The following is a 21,328-nucleotide window of genomic DNA, read 5'->3' on the forward strand; positions in this document are numbered from 1 at the left end:
GTAAGTCACCCAGGAAGGACAAAAAAGAGATGGGAAATGGAGAGAAAAGATAATTGGAGGATCAGTGTAAGAGGCCTAAAGTTCAATTAATAGGAGCGCTAGAAAAAGAGCAGAGAAGATGAAAGGGAGGAAGTTATGGAAGATATAATATGGAAAAAATTTCCAGAAGTGAAGGACTTGAGTTAGAGATTAAAAGAGCCAGCTGAGTGTACAGCAAAATGAATAAAGAAATATCTATACTAGGACTTATCACCTGTAAATTACAGAACACTGAGGCAAAGAGAATATCCTAAAAGTTTCCATAAAGAAAAAAAAAACAGTTCAGTAAAAGAGATGGAGAATAAGAATGGCATAATTTTCTCAGTAGTAACACTAGAAACTAGAAATTGTTGAAACAATACCTGTAAGATTTTGAGTGAATGATTTTTTTTTTTTTTCTTTTTTTTTTTTTTTTTTTTTATACACGGGCCTCTCACTGTTGTGGCCTCTCCCGTTGCGGAGCACAGGCTCCGGACACGCAGGCTCAGCGGCCATGGCTCACGGGCCCAGCCGCTCCGCGGCACGTGGGACCTTCCCGGACCGGGGCACGAACCCGTGTCCTCTGCATCGGCAGGCGGACTCTCAACCACTGCGCCACCAGGGAAGCCCGAGTGAATGATTTTTAACTTAGAAGTTCAAACCTAATTAAACAAAATATGAAGAAAGAATAAAGACATTTCAGGCATGCAAAGTCTTATAAAACTTACCTACTATTGGGGCTTAAGGGAGCCCAATAAATAGCACTCTCTTTCCCTTCCTGAATTCTGAACAAACTGGGAGAGATAAAGGAAGCATATGGAGACCAGAATATTATTTTTATTATGGATAAGATTCATATTGGAGAATGGGACTTATATTTTCAAGTGGCTTGCTAATACTCACTGCCAGAAATAGACAGATTTAACCACTCAGGCATAGGCAGAGCTGAACAGTGACAGGCCCTGTGTGGGGCTTGCAACTGTAATGTTAGAGTATGAATGAGAGAATGGAATTTTCTTTCCTGAGAACAGCTGGATGCAAAGAGGAAGGAGAGGGGAAGGTGCTTACTTTTGCCCAGATCATTTTTCTAAACTCAATGATGAAATAAGTTACCCCATCTCCCTAGGAAAGGAATGAATGGAGTGGAAAGAAAGCAGGAATGTTATGATAATGGTTGTCTCTCTACATGAAATGAAATGTCAGAAGTAGGGCATAATTATTTTCTCCAATGCCTTTCTTGTTTTCTTTCTTAGAAAGCTACTGGAGGATATGCTACACCAAAAAAGAGGGAGTAACTTATGGAAGAGGAAAATAGAAGAGTCAATCAGCATGACAGAGTAGATGGGAATTGGTAGGATGATAGCAAAAGGAAAGTCTCAGGGTGACAAGTGTGGTGGAAGTCTAGTAGTAATCAGAAGGTGGCAGATGGGATGTCCAAGGGGAGAAAAATGACAATAAAAACAAACACATGGTTTGCTTGATGTATTTGAAGACATTGAGAAAAGATTTACAGTTCTGTCAATGAATTATTGACAGATATATAAAAAACTTAAGAGAAGTGAGACACTTCCAGGTAAAACTGAAAAGTATACCAAAAGAGAAATGTGACTATAGTATATATGTTGCTGAAGTCAAAAGCCTAGGCTCCTGTGATAAAGAGATCTAATAGTATAGTGACCCAAGAAACAGTTTTATTTCTGTCTCATGTAATAGTTACTAGGTGAGTAGTCACCAGATCCAGATGAATAGTTTAATGTGTGTGGTCATTCAGGAGTCCCAAGTTCCATTGATGATTTTTGTCCAGTCAAAAGTATGGCCAAGGGCTAACAGTGTGGACTTTACCTGGGCTCGTTAGACTAAATGCAGAATGTTAGTCCTCACTCCAAATCTACTGAATCAGAATCTGCACTTAGGAACTAGCTGATTCCTGTGCACAAAAGTTTAAGACCTACTGGTCTGGATTGAAATTTAATTGTTGGCTATGTGATTGAAGATGGATGACTGAGAATTTTATCCAGTGAGAAGGGGGGAGCATGGAGGAGGTAAGAACTTGATCCTAAGGACACACCTAACTGCAGAGAAGGTTGGGAAATGTAGTTTAGCTACGTGCCTAGGAAAAAGGGGAAAATGAATTTTGATAGATATGTAGCAAACTCTGTGCAATGGCGTATTTGGCTCAGCCATAAATAATATTGGCATATCATATTATAGTCATCCTGGGAGGATGGTGGTGGGATGGGAACATAAGTGTGTGTACAATTCTGTCTGTAGGAAGTCAGTAGATAATATCTAAATCTAAAACAAAATAGGTAGTACCAGCTTAAGCGTGTAATTTAGAAATATGGAGATAAATCTCAGAAGAAACAGCTAAAAGAGTTGACAGTAGTTGCTTCTGAGGAGATTGGTAGTTGGTAGGAGAATGCTGTTTTGCCTTGCCATTTTTTCAACTGTGTAAGTGTATTTGTTTTATAAGAAGCACATTGGGAAAAAAATTCCTGTAGTCTAAATAGGAGGTAAACACATGAAATGTGTTAAGTGCTAAGTACTATGAGAAAGGTAAGAACAAAGTCCATAGAAAGAGGCATACTTATCCAGGCCACCCTGGGTGGTAGGAGGCTAGGGGATGGATTGGGAAGCGAGATATTTTCTAGTTACATTGTAGACAATATAAAGTATGAAGCAATTAAATATCTTTTGGATCTATTATATTTTGTTTTTAAAGTGTGAATAATTAAAAATAAGTTAGGTTTTTATTAATCCATTTAACAAATTTATTGAGTGTCTACTTTGAACTAGGCACTGTAATAGGCATTGAAGATATAATGGTAAGCAAAATGAGAAATGGTTTCTTACCTCTTGGAGCTTATAATCGTGTGTATAAGATTATACAGAAGAGTTTGGTTTTCCTTCACTTCTACTTTCAGAAACATTCCTTAGAGCATTGATTTTTCAAGTGTCTTTTCCAGTCTAGCCATATGAGAATCACCTGGGAACTTGTGAGAAATGCAAATTCTCAGGCCCAAATCCCAGACCTGTTGAATCAGAAACTCTGGGAATGGGACCTTCCAGGTGATTCTAATGAATGATAAAATTTGAGAACTATTGCCTTAAAGGTAATCAACATTGTAAGCTTGGTTTATTACTGCTAATATTTCGGAAATAACCTGATTTCCATAATATGTAGTATACAAGCTATTTCTAGTATAGAAATTACTTAACAAAATGTAGTGTTTTCATTTGTTTATAGTTTGTGCTCTGTGGTAGAAGTGTAATAGTTCCTATTATGTTTTAGAACAAAACGGATTCTGATTTTTTTTCTTTCTATTATCTTTTTTCTAAACATTATTATTCTTTAAGAGCAGTTTTAGTTTCACAGCAAAGTTGGGCAGAAAGTACGGAGTACCCATGTAACTCCCTTCCCCCACACAGGAATAGCCTCTCTCACTGTCAACATCCCTGCACCAGAGTGGTACATTTGTTACAGTGGATGCACCATTAACACGTCATTATCATCCAAAGTCCATAGTTTACCTTAGGGTTCACTCTTAGGGATATCCATTCTGTGGGTTTTGACAAATGTATAATGACATGTATCATCATACAGAATATTACTATAACTTCTAAACTCTGGGATCCTGTTGGTTTTTTAAAATTTTCTTACCTCAGAAGAGTTTATTTAAACTGCTTTGTACTTCAGAGCTGGAGAAAGTCTGTTGATGTTGGTTCCCCATGTTTAGAGCATCAAGTTAGAAGTAGGTTAGTGGTATAAATAGGTAGTATTTAGTAGGAAAGTCATGTGGGAAAGACCTTACCACGTAGTCTTCTATAAACTGATTCCCTGTGTTGCATATAGATTGCAGTTCTTCTGTTATTTTTACCACTTAGTCTTCTATAAGCTGATTCCCTGTGTTGCATATAGATTGGAATTCTTGTGTTATTTTTGTTCCATTTCCTTTTATGTTAATTGTGGTACATCAGTTGCAGGTTTTATTTCCCTTTTAGTTGAAATTCTTATTGAGTAATGTAAAACAGCATTTTACTTCTGAAGTTCCCTTGTTTTGATGTCATAGTGCTAGAACTACATTAGAACCTCCTTAATGGGCGTTTCACTGTTATTTACTAAGTGGATTTTAACTCCTCATATAGTTTTCAGAGTTTAAAAATTTTTATTTTTTACTCTTCAGCTTTTTACTTTATTTTTATTTATTTTTGGCTGCGTTGGGTCTTCGTTGCTGTGCGGCTTCCTCTAGTTGCGGTGAGCGGGGGCTACTCTTCGTTGCGGTGCGTGGGCTTCTTATTGCGGTGGCTTCTCTTGTTGCAGAGCATGGGCTCTAGGTGCGCGGGCTTCAGTAGTTACGGCGCGTGGGCTCTAGAATGCAAGCTTGGTAGTTGTGGTGCATAGGCTTAGTTGCTCCGCGACATGTGGGATCTTCCCGGACCAGGGCTCGAACCCTTGTTCCCTGCATAGTCAGGCAGATTCTTAACCACTGGGCCACCAGGGAAGCCCCGCTATTCAGTTTTGAGAATAAATTATAAAAGTTTTTTTTATGTCTAACCAATTTTTTAGAAATGGGTTTTGCATTTTAAATAACAGATTTTTTTTTTTAATCCAATAGTTTGCTTGCCTAAACTGGATTTGAAGCAATTCAGACTACTGGAGATCTGCCACTTTACAATATCACAGTTGGAAAGAAGCAGGTTTTTAAATAATGGAAGAGTCTAAGACCTCTGAAAATGAAAATCATGAACCAAAGAAGAATGCTTGGGCTCTTTCTGAAGAAAGCAAAGCAGTTAAATTTATAACTAATCAAACTTTGAAAGCTAGAAATGATAAATCCATAAAAGAAATTGGGACCAACTCTCCAAATAGGAATAGTAGTAAAAAAAATAAGCAAAATGATATTTGTATAGAAAAAACAGAAGTTAAATCATGTAAAGTAAATGCTGCCAGTGTTCCAGGCCCTAAAGATTTGGGGTTAGTCCTTCGAGATCAAAGTCACTGCAAAGCAAAAAAATCACCGAATTCACCGGTGAAAGCCGAAAAGGTACCTGTTTCACAGGCAAAAGTAGAAAGGGCACCCAGTTTACAGGCAAAAACAGAAAAATCACCAAAGTCACTTAATTCACCAGTGAAAACAGAAAAGGCACCCAGCTCACAGGCAGCAGCAGCAGAAAAGACACTTAATTCACAGAGGAGAGCAGAAAAAGCACCTGGTTCTCAGATGAAATCAGAAAAGGTGCCCAGCTTACCAGCAGAAGCTGAGAAGGTACCCAGTTTACTGTTGAAAGAAAACATGAGACAGACAGAATTACAGCAGATTGGAAAAAAAATTCCAAGCTCCTTTACTTCTCTGGACAAAATGAATATTGATGTTGCAGAGGGAGAAAAATCTGCTCTGGAAAACTCACAACAATCTCAGAAGCAACAAACATGTACAGATAATACTGGTGATTCTGATGATAGTGCTTCAGGAACTGAAGACATATCGGATGATTTGAGTAAGTACAAATTAGATTATTCCACAAGTCACATTTTTGGAGAGATTTTTTAATATTAATGTTCTTTAGATTATCCTTAGTTTGATTTTAACTACTTTAACTACAAAAAGGACATTAGTAATATGGGTCTTAGGTTGAAAACATTTATTATGGGAGGTACAAAGCCTGTGCAGATACAAATTTAGTGGCTCCTATAGTTGATGTGTACACACACACACACACACACACACACACACACACACACACACGCACTTTCTGTCTGTCTGTCTCTCTCTCTCTCTCTCACTCTTCTTTTAAATGGTCCTGGTAATACATTGCTCATTCATTCGCCAAACATGTATATATTGAGTTCCCATTATATGTTACGCATGTGTTTACAGTGAAAAACCAAAAAAACACAGCGCCAGACCTCAAGGAAGCTTCTAGTTAGGTGAGGGTGATACAGATAAGTAAGATGGTAATTTAGTTCAGTGCCAAAAACTTAGAATCGAGAAAGTACATGATTTAATTGAGGTATTTAGACTTTGGATTGAGAAAATGCATGATATAAATGTGAGACTGCAATTGTGACTGAGATTTAGTATGACTGCAACAGGGACTTGCGGGGGAATGTGGCAAAAGATGTAGCTGAAAAGGCACACAATTGGAAAGTAAAGGGCCTTTTAGGATATGATAAACAGTTTGGACTTTATTATGAGTGTTTTGAGAAGCCACTGAAGAGTTTTAACCAAGGTAGCACTGTGATCATATATATATATACACAAATATATATGTTTATCTTTTCAGCAAATTCTTTGACAGGAGCAAAACTGGAAACAGATTCAATAGGACACTGTTGCAATTTACTTGAGAATTATCATTGTAAAATTCATTTTCTTATGAGATCTTGATCTTAGCGTTACTTAATTGTTTATAAATATTATCCATGTCTGTTTAAATTAATGAATTTTTCTTGGCAGTCTTTTTTCCTGATGTTTCTATGGCTAAAAGAATAAAACCTTTTCTTGATGTATAAACAGAAAAAGCTATTTCTAAATCATTATTTACCACACTTGGAGAAATACTGACAAAGAGTTCAGAAATAGCTTCTTTTTATTTCTGGTGGTACACAGATGATGGTTTATTGACAAACCCTTTTTTTAATTTAATAGAGGTACCTTTGTATGTAAGAAAAAATGTTAATAATTTCATAGGTATGTTAGGACAAGGCCCAAAAAAGTAAGTCAATTTAAAGACAATATCAAATAAATAATAGTACTGCTAGTGTTTAGATATGGCAGATCTAAACATGACGGTATGTGATTGATTGAAGTTGGGAAATACTGGTGCATAAGATCAGCTACAGGGGTCTGGTCACTTGAATTAGTGAAAAATATGATTTAAAGATTATTTTCTTAAAAAGGTGACAAAATAAGGTGACAGAGTGAGGTGGTTAAGACTGTGAGCTCTGGAGTAAAATTTCATAGGTTTTGAATCTTATCTTCCCCACCTAATAACTTTGTAATCTTGGATAAGCTGCTTATCCTTTAAAACATGTCTAAGTTTCCTCATTTTTTAAAATGTGGAGATGGTGCTGCCTTTGTTATAAAGATTAAGTGAAATAATTCAATAGAGTTTCATGTAGTCCCTGACACAGTAGGCAGGCAATGGCAATTAATATCCTTTATTATTATTATTTCTCCGATTAAATGCAGTTTTGTTATTTGTTAACATGGAGAACAAGTTGAAATAGCTTAAGGAAGCTAGTAGACCAAATAGAGGTCCTTTCAGGAAACTTGTTTTAACAAACTAATAAGAATGAGGGACTTCATGGCAGTCCAGTGGTTAGGACTCTGGCGCTTTCAACATGGGGGCTCAGGTTCGATCCCTGGTTGGGGAACTAAGATCCCACGTGCCACATGGTGTGGCCCACAAAAAGAAAAACCGAAAAAACCCAAAAATGATTTATATGGGAATTCCCTGGTGGCCCGGTGGTTAGGACTCCAGGCTCTCACTGCTGAGGGCCCAGGTTCAATCCCTGGTCGGGAACTAAAATCCCACAAACGGTGTAGTGTGGCCAAAAGATTAATGGATTAATCTCCATTAGGTCCAACTTTAGCTCCCACCTAGCACTTCCACCATTTTTCCTTTTGCCGTTTGTACATTCAGTAAATATTTTGGGTGATCTCCGCTATGTGCAGGTACTGATCTAGTTGCTAGGAATATAACAATGAACTGAACAGATAACACTGTACTTACTTACAGAGTTAATATTCTAGTGGGAGGAGACAGACAACAAACATAGTAAACAACAAAAGTATATAATAAGTTAGATAGTGATAAATCTTATAAGAAAAATAAAACAGGAAAGGTCATAAGGAATGATGCTGCTGTGTCTGGTGGTGGTGTTTCAAATTTAAATTGTCACTGAGAAGGTGACATTAGAGCAAACACTTGAAGGTAAGAGGTGAGAGAGTGAGCCTGGTGAATATTTGAAGGGAGAATATACTAGATCTGGGCTTCTCAAACTTTAATGTGCAATTAAAGTGAATCAATTGGGAATTGTATTAAAATTCAGATTCTTGGGCTCCATTCTCTGAGATTTTTGATTTAGAAAATCTAGAGTCTGAGATACTGGATTTCTAACAAGCTCCGGAATGAAGCTGATGCTGCTGGTCAGGATCATGCTTTTGAGCAGCAGAACCTAACTCATCTTCTTACTTTCACTTATACCATCCTTCCTTGTGTCTTCAACATAGCAGCCAGAATGATCCTGTTAAAATTATTCAGATCATGTTACTGCTGTTCATCATGTTTCAGTGGTTTCCCATATATCAGAGTAAAAGCTAGTGTCCTTGCTGTGACCTTTGTGATCTTCGGCACTCCCCCTCCCCCCACTTCTCTGCCCTCATTTATCTACTTCTCATCATTTCTCTCTGTTCCAACTGCATGATATCCTTGCAGTTCCTCAAATGTGAAGGCAAATGTCCACCTGATGGCTCTTGCATTTGCTTTTTCCTTTGCCTGGAATACTCTTCCCCCAGATGTCCATATGGCTAGCTCTCTTACCTCCTTCACCTTCTCAGTGAGCCTTTTGCTGGATCACTTATCTAAAATTTACAAACCTCACCTCCACCTCTGGCACTCCTTATTCTTTTTACCTTTTTAATTTTTCTCCATAGTTCTTACTATCATCTGTCATATTTAAATTTTTTATTTACCTTTTTATATTAGTTTTATTGAGATATAATTCACATGCCATAAAATTTGCCATTTAAAAATATACAATTTAGTGTTTTTTAGTGTATTTACAAAGTTGTGTAGACATTACCACTGTCTAAATCATGAATATTTTCACCACCCCCAAAATAAACTCCATACCCATTAGCAGTCACTACTCATTACCCTCTCCTCCTAGGCACTGCCAACCACTAATTTAGTTTCTGTCTCTATAGACTTGCCTATTTTATATGAGTGAAATCATACAACATGTGGCCTTTTGTGTCTGGCTTTTTTCATTTAGTATGTTTTAAGATTCATCCATGTTGTAGCATGTAGCAGTACATCATTCTTTTTCATTGCTGAATAATATTCCTGTTATGCTCCTCTTGTGGTAGGAGACACATCACCTCCAGAGAGAGGCACACTATTTTTATTTAGAAAAATTAGTGCTATCAAGAGAGAAGTGAATTTCAGGGTTCTTGTAGATGGCATGTAGAGTGGCTTTTGAGGGCAGAGAGGAGAGGTTTATTTATTATCTATGAGCATTTACTTTTAGAAGTGCTTTTAGATACGTCCAAATCAATTTCTTTATTCAACACACTATTATTAAGTGTCATCTCTGGTCTAGGCATTGTATTAAAATCTGAAGGTACAAAGTTGAATAAGATCTGGTCATTAGCATCAAGGAATTCATTATCTAATTGTAAGAGGTAGATAAATAAATACAAATTACATTGCTGTGAAAATGTGAGATAATAGCGGGTGCTATGAGAATATAAAGAATATCAGACTGTCTTCTTTTTTCAAAATTATTTTATTTTTGGCTGCGTTGGATCTTCGTTGCTACGCGCAGGCTTTCTCTAGTTGCAGAAAGCGGGGACTACTCTTTGTTTTGGTGTGTGGGCTTCTCATTGCAGTGGCTTCCCTTGTTGTGGAGCACAGGCTCTAGGCACATGGGCTTCAGTAATTGTGGCACGTGGGCTCAGTAGTTGTGGCTCGTGGGCTCTAGAGTGCAGGCTCAGTAGTTGTGGCACATGGGCTTAGTTGCTCTGCGGCATGTAGGATCTTCCCAAACCAGAGAGCGAACCCTTGTCCCCTGCCTTGGCAGGCGGATTCTTAACTACTGCACTATCAGGGAAGTCCCAGACTGTCTTCTGAAACAGTTGATGCTTAAACTGAATTTTGCAGGACAGGTAAACATAACTAGTTGAAGTAGGAAGGGCCTTGATGGTGGAGGGAACAGAACATGTACAGGCATTGATACTTGGAGTAGCACTGATCCATTCTAGCACATTTGGTATGAATGAAGTGAAAAGTGTTAGGGCAGGATATAAGATTAGAGATATAGACAACTTAGCTCTCTTTTTTTGAGGTCTTGGCTTAAAGTCTCAGAAAAGCCTTCCCTGACCCCCATATCTAAAGTTTGTTTCCCTCTCAGTTACTTGTTTTTTTCCTTTATAGCACTTACTACAACTTGGGATTATTGTATTTAAACTGTTGACTGCCTTCAAGAGGGCAAGCACTGTGTGTTATATGTTAAAGAGTTTAAACTTTATTCTGAACTCCATGAGAGCCTGTTAAGTATTTTAAGCAAGAGAGTAACATGATTCAATTTATATTTAAAAAAATCACACTGGTGGTGGAACCTACTATTATTCTAAGTATATATTGGTAGGTGCTGGAAATGCAAAGATTGAAAAGAAAGCACATAGTCTGTGCCTTAAAGAGATCACAATCTAGTTAGGAGGCAGAGAAGCAAAGAAAAAATATTGGTGTGGTAGAGATATCCATGAGTTCAGTGAAAGCAAAGAAGGAGCCTCATGTGAGTCTGTGGTCTGGAGTATATATGTTCTTTTAGCTTCTTTTGTATATTGATAAAGTCACTGAAGTGACTTCGGTTCATTGAGTCATCTTTGGGACTTAAAGTAGCTTTATATCATATTTACTTCAGAGATTCGACAAAATGGTTATGTTATGTTACCCTTGTATAGTGAGTCTCAGTCATATTTGTCTTTTTTGATATAGATTCGTTGGAAGAAGATAGGCATTTGACCCATGAAGTAGATTTTTCTTTGTGAATTTTGATATCATGTATATCTTTTACTTTTATCTTACATAGGTATACCAACGTGCACAACGAAGGAAAACATAAAGGAAGAATATTTTTTCTGTATGTGTATAAATTGAATGTCTGTTTTTCATTAAAAAAATTTTAATTTACCAATTCTGATGATGGTAACTAAGTGATTGCTTCCTTTTCTAGGTAAAATGAAGAACGATGAATCTAATAAAGAAAATTCTTCAGAGATGGACTATTTAGAAAATGCCACTGTGATAGATGAATCTACATTGACACCTGAGCAGAGGCTAGGCTTGAAACAAGCAGAAGAACGCTTAGAAAGAGATCACATCTTTCGACTTGAAAAAGTATACTATGTGTTTTAGTTATTTGGAGGAAAATGCATGTTTCATAACTTTTCTTTCCCAAGTACAGCTCTTTTTATTTTTCTTATTATATTCCTTAGGTGGAGATATCATGCATCTTTCCTTCCTTCCCTATTTCCTTTCCTCTTCTCTCCCTCTCTTTCTTCTTTCCCTCCATTTGTTCAGCAAATCCTTACATCTGTGAGTCTGACTTCACTCATTCATCCCAGACTCGACAAACTGTGGCCTATCACCTTGTTTTTGTTTTTTTTAATTGTGGTAAAATACCTCATGTTTTTATAAACAGAGTTTTCTTGGAACACAACCATGCCATCCTTATTATCTATAGCTGCTTTCTTGCTACCATGGCAGAGTTGAGTTTTGAGAAGTTGCTACGGAGAGTATGTGGACCACAAAGCATAAAATATCTACTGTTTACCAAAGCATAAAATATTTACTGAAATATAACTTTGTCCCTTTACAAGAAGTTTGCTGACCCCTGATTTACTCGCTTATCAAATAGATACTGAGAGCTTGTTATGTTCTAGATACTGTGCTAGGCACTGGGGATATATGTTGGTGAAAATGGCACAGTTTCTGCCGATTAGAAGTTAACGGTCTATTTGGAGTGACAAATAAATTAGCAAATACTACAGGATGTACCAGACTTCCTCCTTTCCCCCTCGGTTTTCTCTTTCCTCTTTTTTTCTCCCATATTTACTGAATATCTCCTATGTATTAGGAACTGTTCTAGCCATAGGTATCTTGTTGCTGAGTACTAATTAATTTCTTAACCTAGAAATACAGATTCCCAGCCTTAACAGTAAAAACACTGCTAGATATTGAAGGAAAGAATCATAAATCAGTCTGTTCTTAAATAGATACTTGGGATATTTGTTAGTATGCATACAGGGAAATAGGTCATCATTCTTGATAAATAAGGAAGGAAAGAAAGAAATGGTATGATTTTGTATAGCTTAGAAAAACAAGATTATATTTAAATTGAAGAAGGCAATCCTGAGTCATTAATAGAATTTATGACAGTAGTCACCCTGTGAAAGTAGGAAGGAATATCAAGGAGTAGAGGCCCATAATGTAGGATAGAGTTTGGATTATATAGTTAGTCTCACAAGATCCTAGTTAAAAGGAAGTCTTTTTTGCAATTTGCTATTTTATTTTTTTTTATAAATTTATTTATTTTTGGCTGCGTTGAGTCTTTATTGCTGCACATGGGCTTTCTCTAGTTGCGGCGAGCGGGGGCCACTCTTCATTGTGGCGCAAGGGTTTCTCATTGCAGTGGCTTCTCTTATTGAGGAGCATGGGCTCTAGGTGAATGGGCTCCAGTAGTTGTGGCACGTGGGCTCAGTAGTTGTGGCTTGCAGGCTCTAGAACGCAGCCTCATTAGTTGTGGCATACGGCATGTGGGATCTTCCCGGACCAGGGCTGGAACCTGTGTCCCCTGCATTAGCAGGCGGATTCTTAACCACTGCACCACCAGGGAAGCCTGCAATTTGCTGTTTTACATAGTTCTGTCTTTCCTCTCACTTTCCCTTTCCTAAGTTTGAAATTAGTCTGGATCTGTGCATTATCAAGATAAATATTGAGTACCTTTCATGTGCCATGATCTGGTGATAAAAAGTTGAATTGGGGCATGTGTGGTTTTTTAAAAACCGCCATACTGCCTTTCTAGGAGTTTCTCTTAGAGAAAGACGTGTAAGCAAATAATAATAGTAATAACAATATTGTTTGAAAATAGGATCTTAGACAAAGGAGTAACCAACTTGAGTTGGGGTATAGAGGCATCAGTTTGGGGAATGCTTTATAAGTAGGTGACATTGGAACTGAGTCTGAAGGAATGGCTAGGAGTTGGGTTAGGGAATGGCTAGTGTAGGTAAATTGTATGACATGTATAAAGGGAATGTGAAAAATGTATTTTCAGGGAATATAAGCAGGGGACTGGTTGGGAAGATATGTAGTATATGAAGCAGGAAAAGTCAGTTCTTGGGAGAAGGAAGAAGTTGGGGTGGAATGGATATTTGATAGTAGTAGGAAAGAATGGCCTGGGGTGAAAGAAAACTTGGAAGCATGGAAAACATTTTGTTGTTGAATTTAGATTAGCAATGATGTAAAATCAGTGTGTGCCAATACCAGCATAGATATCTATAGTTTCTTTTTCTTGTGGCTCCTTTTTGGTTTTCATGCCATCCCAAACCTCTTGTCAATCCAGTATATTGTTAATTAAAGTTTTTCTTTACCAATTTTAAAATACTCATTAAGAATATTCTTACCAACTTGCTTTTGATTGCATCAAGTATTTGGTTCGCAGTGTACTTACAGATTATCTCATTGAGGAGTAAAGATGTAGATTTTTAACGTGTACTAAAGAAGGAATAAGTCCAAACTGTTAGATCAGAAGAGTAAATTTCCCTATAGCAAGTGTTAAATATTGACTAGGAAATACTTAGAATCTCCATGCCCAGGAATCTTTTTTTTTTTTTAATTTCAAGTTACTACTTTTTTTTTTTTTTTTTTTTTTTTGCGGTACGTGGGCCTCTCACTGTTGTGGCCTCTCCCTTTGCGGAGCACAGGCTCTGGACGCACAGGCTTAGCAGCCATGGCTCACAAGCCCAGCCGCTTCGCGGCATGTGGGATCTTCCCGGACCGGGGCATGGACCCGTGTCCCCTGCATCAGCAGGTGGACTCTCAACCACTGCACCACCAGGGAAGCCCCCAGGTTACTACTTTTACTTTTTTCCAGTTTTATTGAAAAATAATTGATATACGTGACTGTATAAATTTAAGGTGTATAGCATGATGGTTTGATTTACATATATTGTGAAATGATTACCACAGTAGGTTCAGCTAACATCTTCTCGTATAGATAAAATGAAAAGAAAGAAAAAAAGGAATAAATATTCTTGGGATGAGAACTTTTAGGATTTACTCTCTTAACAACTTTCTTATATATCATTCAGCAGTGTTCATTACATTCCTAGTACTTACTTATCTTATAACTGGAAGCTGGTACCTTTTGTCCATATTCCTCCAATTTTCCCCTCCCTTCCTCTGGTAACCACAAGTCTGATTTCTCTTCCTATGAGGGTTTTTTTTTTTTTTTTTTAAGATTCCTCATATAAGTGATCGTACAGTATTTGTCATTCTCTGTCTCACTTATTTTACTTAGCATAATGCCTTCAGGGTCCATCTATGTCATTGCAAATGGTAGGATTTTCTCATTTTTTATGGCTGAATAGTATTGTATGTCATATAAGTTTCAGGTGTGCGATATAGTGATTCATAATTTTTAAAGGTTATACCCCATTTATAGTTATTAAAAAATATTGGTTATATTCCCCGTGTTGGTACAGTATGTCCTTGTAGCTTATTATATACATAATAGTTTGTACCTCTCTATCCCCTACCCCTCTATTGCCCCTCCTCCCTTCCCTCTCCCCACTGGTAATCACTAGTTTGTTCTCTATAACTGTGAGTCTGATCTCTAATTCATTTATTTCTGCTCTGATTTTGATTATTTCCTTTCTTCTGCTGATTTTGGGATCAGTTCTTTTTCTAGTTGCTTATGGTAGAGTTAGGTTGTTTATTTGGGATCTTCCTTGCTTCTTAATGTAAACATTTATTGCTATGAAATTCCCTCTTAGAACTGCTTTTGCTGTATCCCACAAGTTCTGATATGTTGTTTTTCCATTTTTATTTGTCTCAAGAAACGTTTTTATTTCCCCTTTAATTTTTTCTTTTATCTGTTGGTTGTTCAGGAGACAAATCTTTATTCTAGTTGGTCTACAGAAACTTTAAAGGAGGCTTATCGATATATTTGTTTAATGGCAAAATAAATATTTTGACTATAATAAAGGAATTTTTAAACATTTTTCATGTGTCCCTTCTGTGAAACTAGAAGCTTCATGATACTGAGGACTTTCTTGTCTTATTTACTGTTGTGCCTAATACAGTGCCTTGCACATAGTAGTTGGTCAGTAATTAAAGGTAACAGTTTGCTTAGTGGTTAAGTGTATGGGCTTTTGGAGTCACTAGGTCTAGCACTGTCACTTACTGGTTAGATGATATTGGATAAGTTATTTAACCTCTTTAAACCTCAGTTTCTTTTTATTTATTTATTTATTTATGGCTGCGTTGGGTCTTTGTGGCTGTGCACAGGCTTTCTCTAGTTGTGGCGAGTGGGGGCTACTCTTCGTTGCAGTGCATGGGCTTCTCATTGCGGTGGCTTCTCTTGTTGCAGAGCATGGGCTCTAGGCGTGCGGGCTTCAGTAGTTGTGGCACATGGGCTCAATAGTTGTGGCTCACGGGCTCTAGAGCACAAGCTCAGTAGTTGTGGCACACAGGCTTAATTGATCTGCGGATGTGGGATCTTCCCGGACCAGGGATCGAACCCATGTCCCCTGCACTGGAAGGCAGATTCTTAACCACTGTGCCACCAGGGAAGCCCCAGATCTCAGTTTCTTTATCATTTAAATGGATTCGATAAAAATAATGATACCTCGCTTATTGGGCTATGATGATTAAATTAGATAATACAAGTAAAGTTCTTAACACAGTGCCTGGTATGTGCTAAGCACAAAATAAAGATTAGCTACTTGTAGAATTGAATTATTTTACCAAGTAGGGCAGTTTTTATTATTTCATTTTATGGGTATAGAAGCAGGCTCAAGAGTTAGAGATTTAAACGAGATCAATTGAGATGTCATTTCAGGCCTCTGGCTCCCCATTCAGTGTTACACCAAGCTTTTCTTACTAAAAGATTCCAGACGCAGTCGTTGTCTGCTCACATTTTACGATTGAAAAAGTTGTCTAATGAGTGCTCTCATGACTGCTGTAGTGACTTCATCAATATGCATGGCTTTAGGAATTCTGTGTTTATGCTTTCAACTCCTGAATCCAACGCTTCTTGCCACTTACACCACTCTTACCTTGAACCAAGCCAACCAACATCATCTGGATTATTGTAGTATGATCATAATGGCATTAGACTCATCTTGTTTCTATTCTTAATATAGAAGGCAAGTGATCCCTTTGAAATTAGATCTTGTAATTCTTTGCTCAGAAGCTTTCAATACCTTCCCCTCACACTTAGAATAAAACTTGGAGTCCTTATGAGGAGTCTTGTCATCTGACCCCCTTTACCTCTCTTTTCCAGTCATAGTAGCCTTTTTGTGATTTTGCAAACAGATTAGGCACATTCCTTCCTCAGGGCTTTAGCATTCACATTTATCTCTGCTTGGAATGTCTTTTCATATATCCACACAGCTCAGTCTTTCACCTCAAGACATTTTATTAATAAGTGATGACTATTATTAAAAAGGAGATAACACCTCCCCCACATTCCTATTTATTTATTTCTTTGTACATTTGTTTATTTATTACCTGTCTTCCTACAGTAGAATGTCAATTCATGAAGACAAGGATTTTCATTTGTTTTGTTTACATTATCATCCTCACCTCCTAGAAAAATGTTTGACATAGTATGAGCTCAGAAAATACTTGGTGAATTAAGAAGTAGCTGTGGTTGGAAACTGAGAGAAAGAAGTCTGTGAGGGCTTAATTCATTCTGCAATAAGGACAGATTTGAAATAGTTTTAAACTAAAGAATTGAAATGACTAGATTGAGCTGAATTTTCTTATTTGCTTGTTGCCTTGGGCAAATTATTTACTTCTAGGGATTTAGTTGCTTTGCTAGTAAAATGGGGAATCCTCATACAGATGTTGTAAGGTTAATAGATACTCTATAAATGAAGACTGTATTTATTTTTAGTCTGTGGCAGGACTGTTTCTAAATTTGGGGCAAGTTTCCTATTTAAAGGAAATTATGTTATATTCTGAAGTGAGAATCTTTTTGTCAGGAGTTGCAGCCTATTGAAAGTCAATCTGAGATAAAAATTAAGCATTGCTGCAATTTCAATGTAAGACACTAGAAACAATATTTTAAAATTCAACATGTATTTATTGTGTTTTTAAAAATTTTTTAATTTTATTTTTTTTATACAGCAGGTTCTTATTAGTCATCAGTTTTATACACATCAGTGTATACATGTCAATCCCAATCGCCCAATTCAGCACACCACCATCCCCGCACCCCCGTGGCTTTCCCCCCTTGGTGTCCATACATTTGTCCTCTACATCTGTGTCTCAACTTCTGCCCTGCAAACTGGTTCATCTGTACCATTTTTCTAGGTTCCACATACATGCGTTAATATACGATATTTGTTTTTCTCTTTCTGACTTACTTCACTCTGTAGACCGTCTCTAGATCCATCCATGTCTCAACGAATGATTCAATTTCGTTCCTTTTTATGGCTGAGTAATATTCCATTGTATATATGTACCAGAACTTCTTTATCCATTCGTCTGTTGATGGGCATTTAGGTTGCTTCCATGACCTGGCTATTGTAAATAGTGCTGCAATGAACATTGGCGTGCATGTGTCTTTTTTTTTTTTTTTTTTTTGTGGTATGCGGGCCTCTCACTGTTGTGGCCTCTCCCGTTGCAGAGCACAGGCTCCGGATGTGCAGGCTCAGTGGCCATGGCTCATGGGCCTAGCCGCTCTGCGGCATGTGGGATCTTCCTAGACCAGGGCATGAACCCGTGTCCCCTGCATCAGCAGGCAGACTCTCAACCACTGCGCCACCAGGGAAGCCCTGCATGTGTCTTTTTGAATTATGCTTTTCTCTGGGTATATGCCCAGTAGTGGGATTGCTGGATCATATGGTAATTCTATTTTTAGTTTTTTAAGGAACCTCCCTACTGTTCTCCATAGTGGCTGTATCAATTTACATTGCCAACAACAGTGCAAGAGGTTTCCCTTTTATTCACACCCTCTACAGCATTTGTTGTTTGTAGATTTTCTGATGATGCCCATTCTAACTGGTATTAGGTGATACCTCATTGTAGTTTTGGTTTGCATTTCTCTAATACTTAGTGATGTTGAGCAGCTTTTCATGTGCTTCTTGGCCATCTGTATGTCTTCTTTGGAGAAATGTCTGTTTAGGTCTTCTGCCCATTTTTGGATTGTGTTGTTTGTTTCTTTAATATTGAGCTGCATGAGCTGTTTATATATTTTGGAGATTAATCCTTTGTCCGTTGATTTGTTTGCAAATATTTTCTCCCATTCTGAGGGTTGTCTTTTGGTCTTGTTTATGGTTTCCTTTGCTGTGCAAAAGCTTTGAAGTTTCATTAGGCCCCATTTGTTTATTTTTGTTTTTATTTACATTTCTCTAGGAGGTGGGTCAAAAAGGATCTTGCTGTGATTTATGTCAGAGTGTTCTTCCTGTGTTTTCCTCTAAGAGTTTTATAGTGTCCAGTCTTACATTTAGGTCTCGAATCCATTTTGGGTTTATTTTTGTGTATGGTGTTAGGGAGTGTTCTAATTTCATTCTTTTACATGTAGCTGTCCAGTTTTACCAGCACCAGTTATTGAAGGGCTGTCTTTTCTCCATTGTATATCCTTGCCTCCTTTGTCATAGATTAGTTGACCATAGGTGCGTGGGTTTACCTCTGGGCTTTCTATATTGTTCCATTGATCTATGTTTCTGTTTTTGTGCCAGTCCCATATTGTCTTGATTACTGTAGCTTTGTAGTATAGTCTGAAGTCAGGGAGTCTGATTCCTCCAGCTCCGTTTTTATTTTTCAAGACTGCTTTGGCTATTCGGGGTCTTTTGTGTCTCCATACAAATTTTAAGATTTTTTGTTCTAGCTCTGTAAAAAATGCCATTGTTAATTTGATAGGGATTGCATTGAATCTGTAGATTGCTTTGGGTACCATAGTCATTTTCACAATATTGATTCTTCTAATTCAAGAACATGATTTATCTCTCCATCTGTTGGTATCATCTTTAATTTCTTTCATCAGTGTCTTATAATTTTCTGCATACAGGTCTTTTGTCTCCCTAGGTAGGTTTATTGCTAGATATTTTATTCTTTTTGTTGCAGTGGTAAATAGGAGTATTTCCTTAATTTCTCTTTCAGATTTTTCATCATTAGTGTATAGGAATGCAAGAGATTTCTGTGCATTAATTTTGTATCCTGCTACTTTACCAAATTCATTGATTAGCTCTAGTAGTTTTCTGGTGGCAACTTTAGAATTCTCTATGTGTAGTATCATGTCATCTGCAAACAGTGACAGTTTTATTTCTTCTTTTCTAATTGGGATTCCTTTTATTTCTTTTTCTTCTCTGATTGCCATGGCTAGGACTTCCAAAACTATGTTGAATAATAGTGGTGAGAGTGGACATCCTTGTCTTGTTCCTGATCCTAGAGGGAATGCTTTCAGTTTTTCACCATTCATAATGATGTTTGCTGTGTGTTTGTTTTATATGGCCTTTATTATATTGAGGTAAGTTCCCTCTATGCCCACTTTCTGGAGAGTTTTTATCATAAATGGGTGTTGAATTTTGTCAAAAGCTTTTTCTGCATCTTTTGAGATGATCATATAGTTTTTATTCTTCAGTGTGTTAATATGGTCTATCACATCGATTGATTTGCGTATATTAAAGAATCCTTGCATCCCTGGGATAAATCCCACTTGATCATGGTGTATGATTATTTTAATGTGTTGTTGGATTCTGTTTGCTAGTATTTTGTTGAGGATTTTTGCATCTATATTCATCAGTGATATTGGTCTGTAATTTTCTTTATTTTTTAGTATCTTTGTCTGATTTTGGTTTCGGGGTGATGGTGGCCTCATAGAATGAGTTCCTTCCTCTGCAATTTTTTGGAAGAGTTTGAGAAGGATGGGTGTTAGCTCTTCTCTAAATGTTTGATAGAATTCACCTGTGAAGCCATCTGGTCCTGGACTTCTGTTTGTTGGAAGATTTTTAATCACAGTTTCAATTTCGTTACTTGTGATTGGTCTGTTCATATATTCTATTTCTTCCTGGTTCAGTCTTGGAAGGTTATACCTTTCTGAGAATTTGTCCATTTCTTCCAGGTTGTCCATTTTGTTGGCATAGAGTTGCTTGTAGTAGTCCCTTAGGATGCTTTGTATTTCTGTGGTGTCTGTTGTAACTTCTTTTTCATTTCTAATTTTATCGATTTGAGTCCTCTCCCTTTTTTTCTTGATGAGTCTGGCTAATGGTTTATCAATTTTGTTTATCTTCTCAAAGAACCAGCTTTTACTTTTATTGATCTTTGCTATTGTTTTCTTTGTTTCTATTTCATATATTTCTGCTCTGATCTTTATGGTTTCTTTCCTTCTGCTAACTTTGGGTTTTGTTTGTTCTTCTTTCTCTAGTTCCTTTAGGTGTAAGGTTAGATTGTTCATTTGAGATTTTTCTTATTTCTTGATGTAGGCTTGTATAGCTATAAACTTCCCTCTTAGAACTGCTTTTGCTGCATCCCATAGGTTTTGGATCGTCATGTTTTCATTGTCATTTGTCTCTAGGTATTTTTTGATTTCCTCTTTGATTTCTTCAGTGATCTCTTGGTTATTTAGTAACGTATTGCTTAGCCTTCATGTGTTTGTGTTTTTTACGTTTTTTTCTCCGTAATTCATTTCTAATCTCATAGCGTTGTGGTCAGAAAAGATGCTTGATATGATTTCTATTTTCTTAAATTTACTGAGGCTTGATTTGTGACCCAAGATGTGTTCTATCCTGGAGAATGTTCCGTGTGCACTTGAGAAGAAAGTGTAATCTGTTGTTTTTGGATGGAACGTCCTATAAATATCAGTTAAATCTGTTTGGTCTTTAGTGTCATTTAAAGCTTCTGTTTCCTTATTTATTTTCATTTTGGATGATCTGTCCATTGGTGTAAGTGAGGTGTTAAAGTCCCCCACTATTATTGTGTTACTGTCGATTTTCTCTTTTATAGATGTTAGCGGTTGCCTTATGTATTGAGGTGCTCCTATGTTGAGTGCATATATATTTATAACTGTTTTATCTTCTTCTTGGATTGATCCCTTGATCGTTATGTAGTGTCCTTCCTTGTCTGTTGTAACATTCTTTATTTTAAAGTCTATTTTATCTGATATGAGTATTGCTGCTCCAGCTTTCTTTTAATTTCCATTTGCATGGAATATCTTTTTCCGTCCCCTCACTTCCAGTCTGTATGTGTCCCTAGGTCTGAAGTGGGTTTCTTGTAGACAACATATATATGGGTCTTGTTTTTGTATCCATTCAGCAAGTCTGTGTCTTTTGGTTGGAGCATTTAATCCATTCAT

The 21,328-nt window shown here is 37.1% G+C and overlaps 1 protein-coding gene across 9 annotated transcripts in view; it reads left to right on the top strand.

Annotated features, from left to right (window-relative positions):
- The window catches only part of TUT4 (terminal uridylyl transferase 4), a 143,805-nt gene that overhangs the window by 23,823 nt on the left and 98,654 nt on the right, over window positions 1–21,328 (top strand). For all 9 annotated transcript variants that reach the window (XM_027108531.1, XM_027108535.1, XM_027108536.1 and 6 more), the window contains exons 2-3: window positions 4,635–5,517; window positions 10,982–11,145. In XM_027108531.1, coding sequence (XP_026964332.1) covers window positions 4,728–5,517; window positions 10,982–11,145 — 954 coding nt within the window. In that variant the 5' untranslated portion in view covers window positions 4,635–4,727. The remainder of the gene's footprint in view (window positions 1–4,634; window positions 5,518–10,981; window positions 11,146–21,328) is intronic.

Source organism: Aethalodelphis obliquidens, unplaced genomic scaffold, assembly GCF_003676395.1.
Source record: "Aethalodelphis obliquidens isolate GAN/ISIS:26980383/991018 unplaced genomic scaffold, ASM367639v1 scaffold9, whole genome shotgun sequence".
Taxonomy (NCBI): domain Eukaryota; kingdom Metazoa; phylum Chordata; class Mammalia; order Artiodactyla; family Delphinidae; genus Aethalodelphis; species Aethalodelphis obliquidens.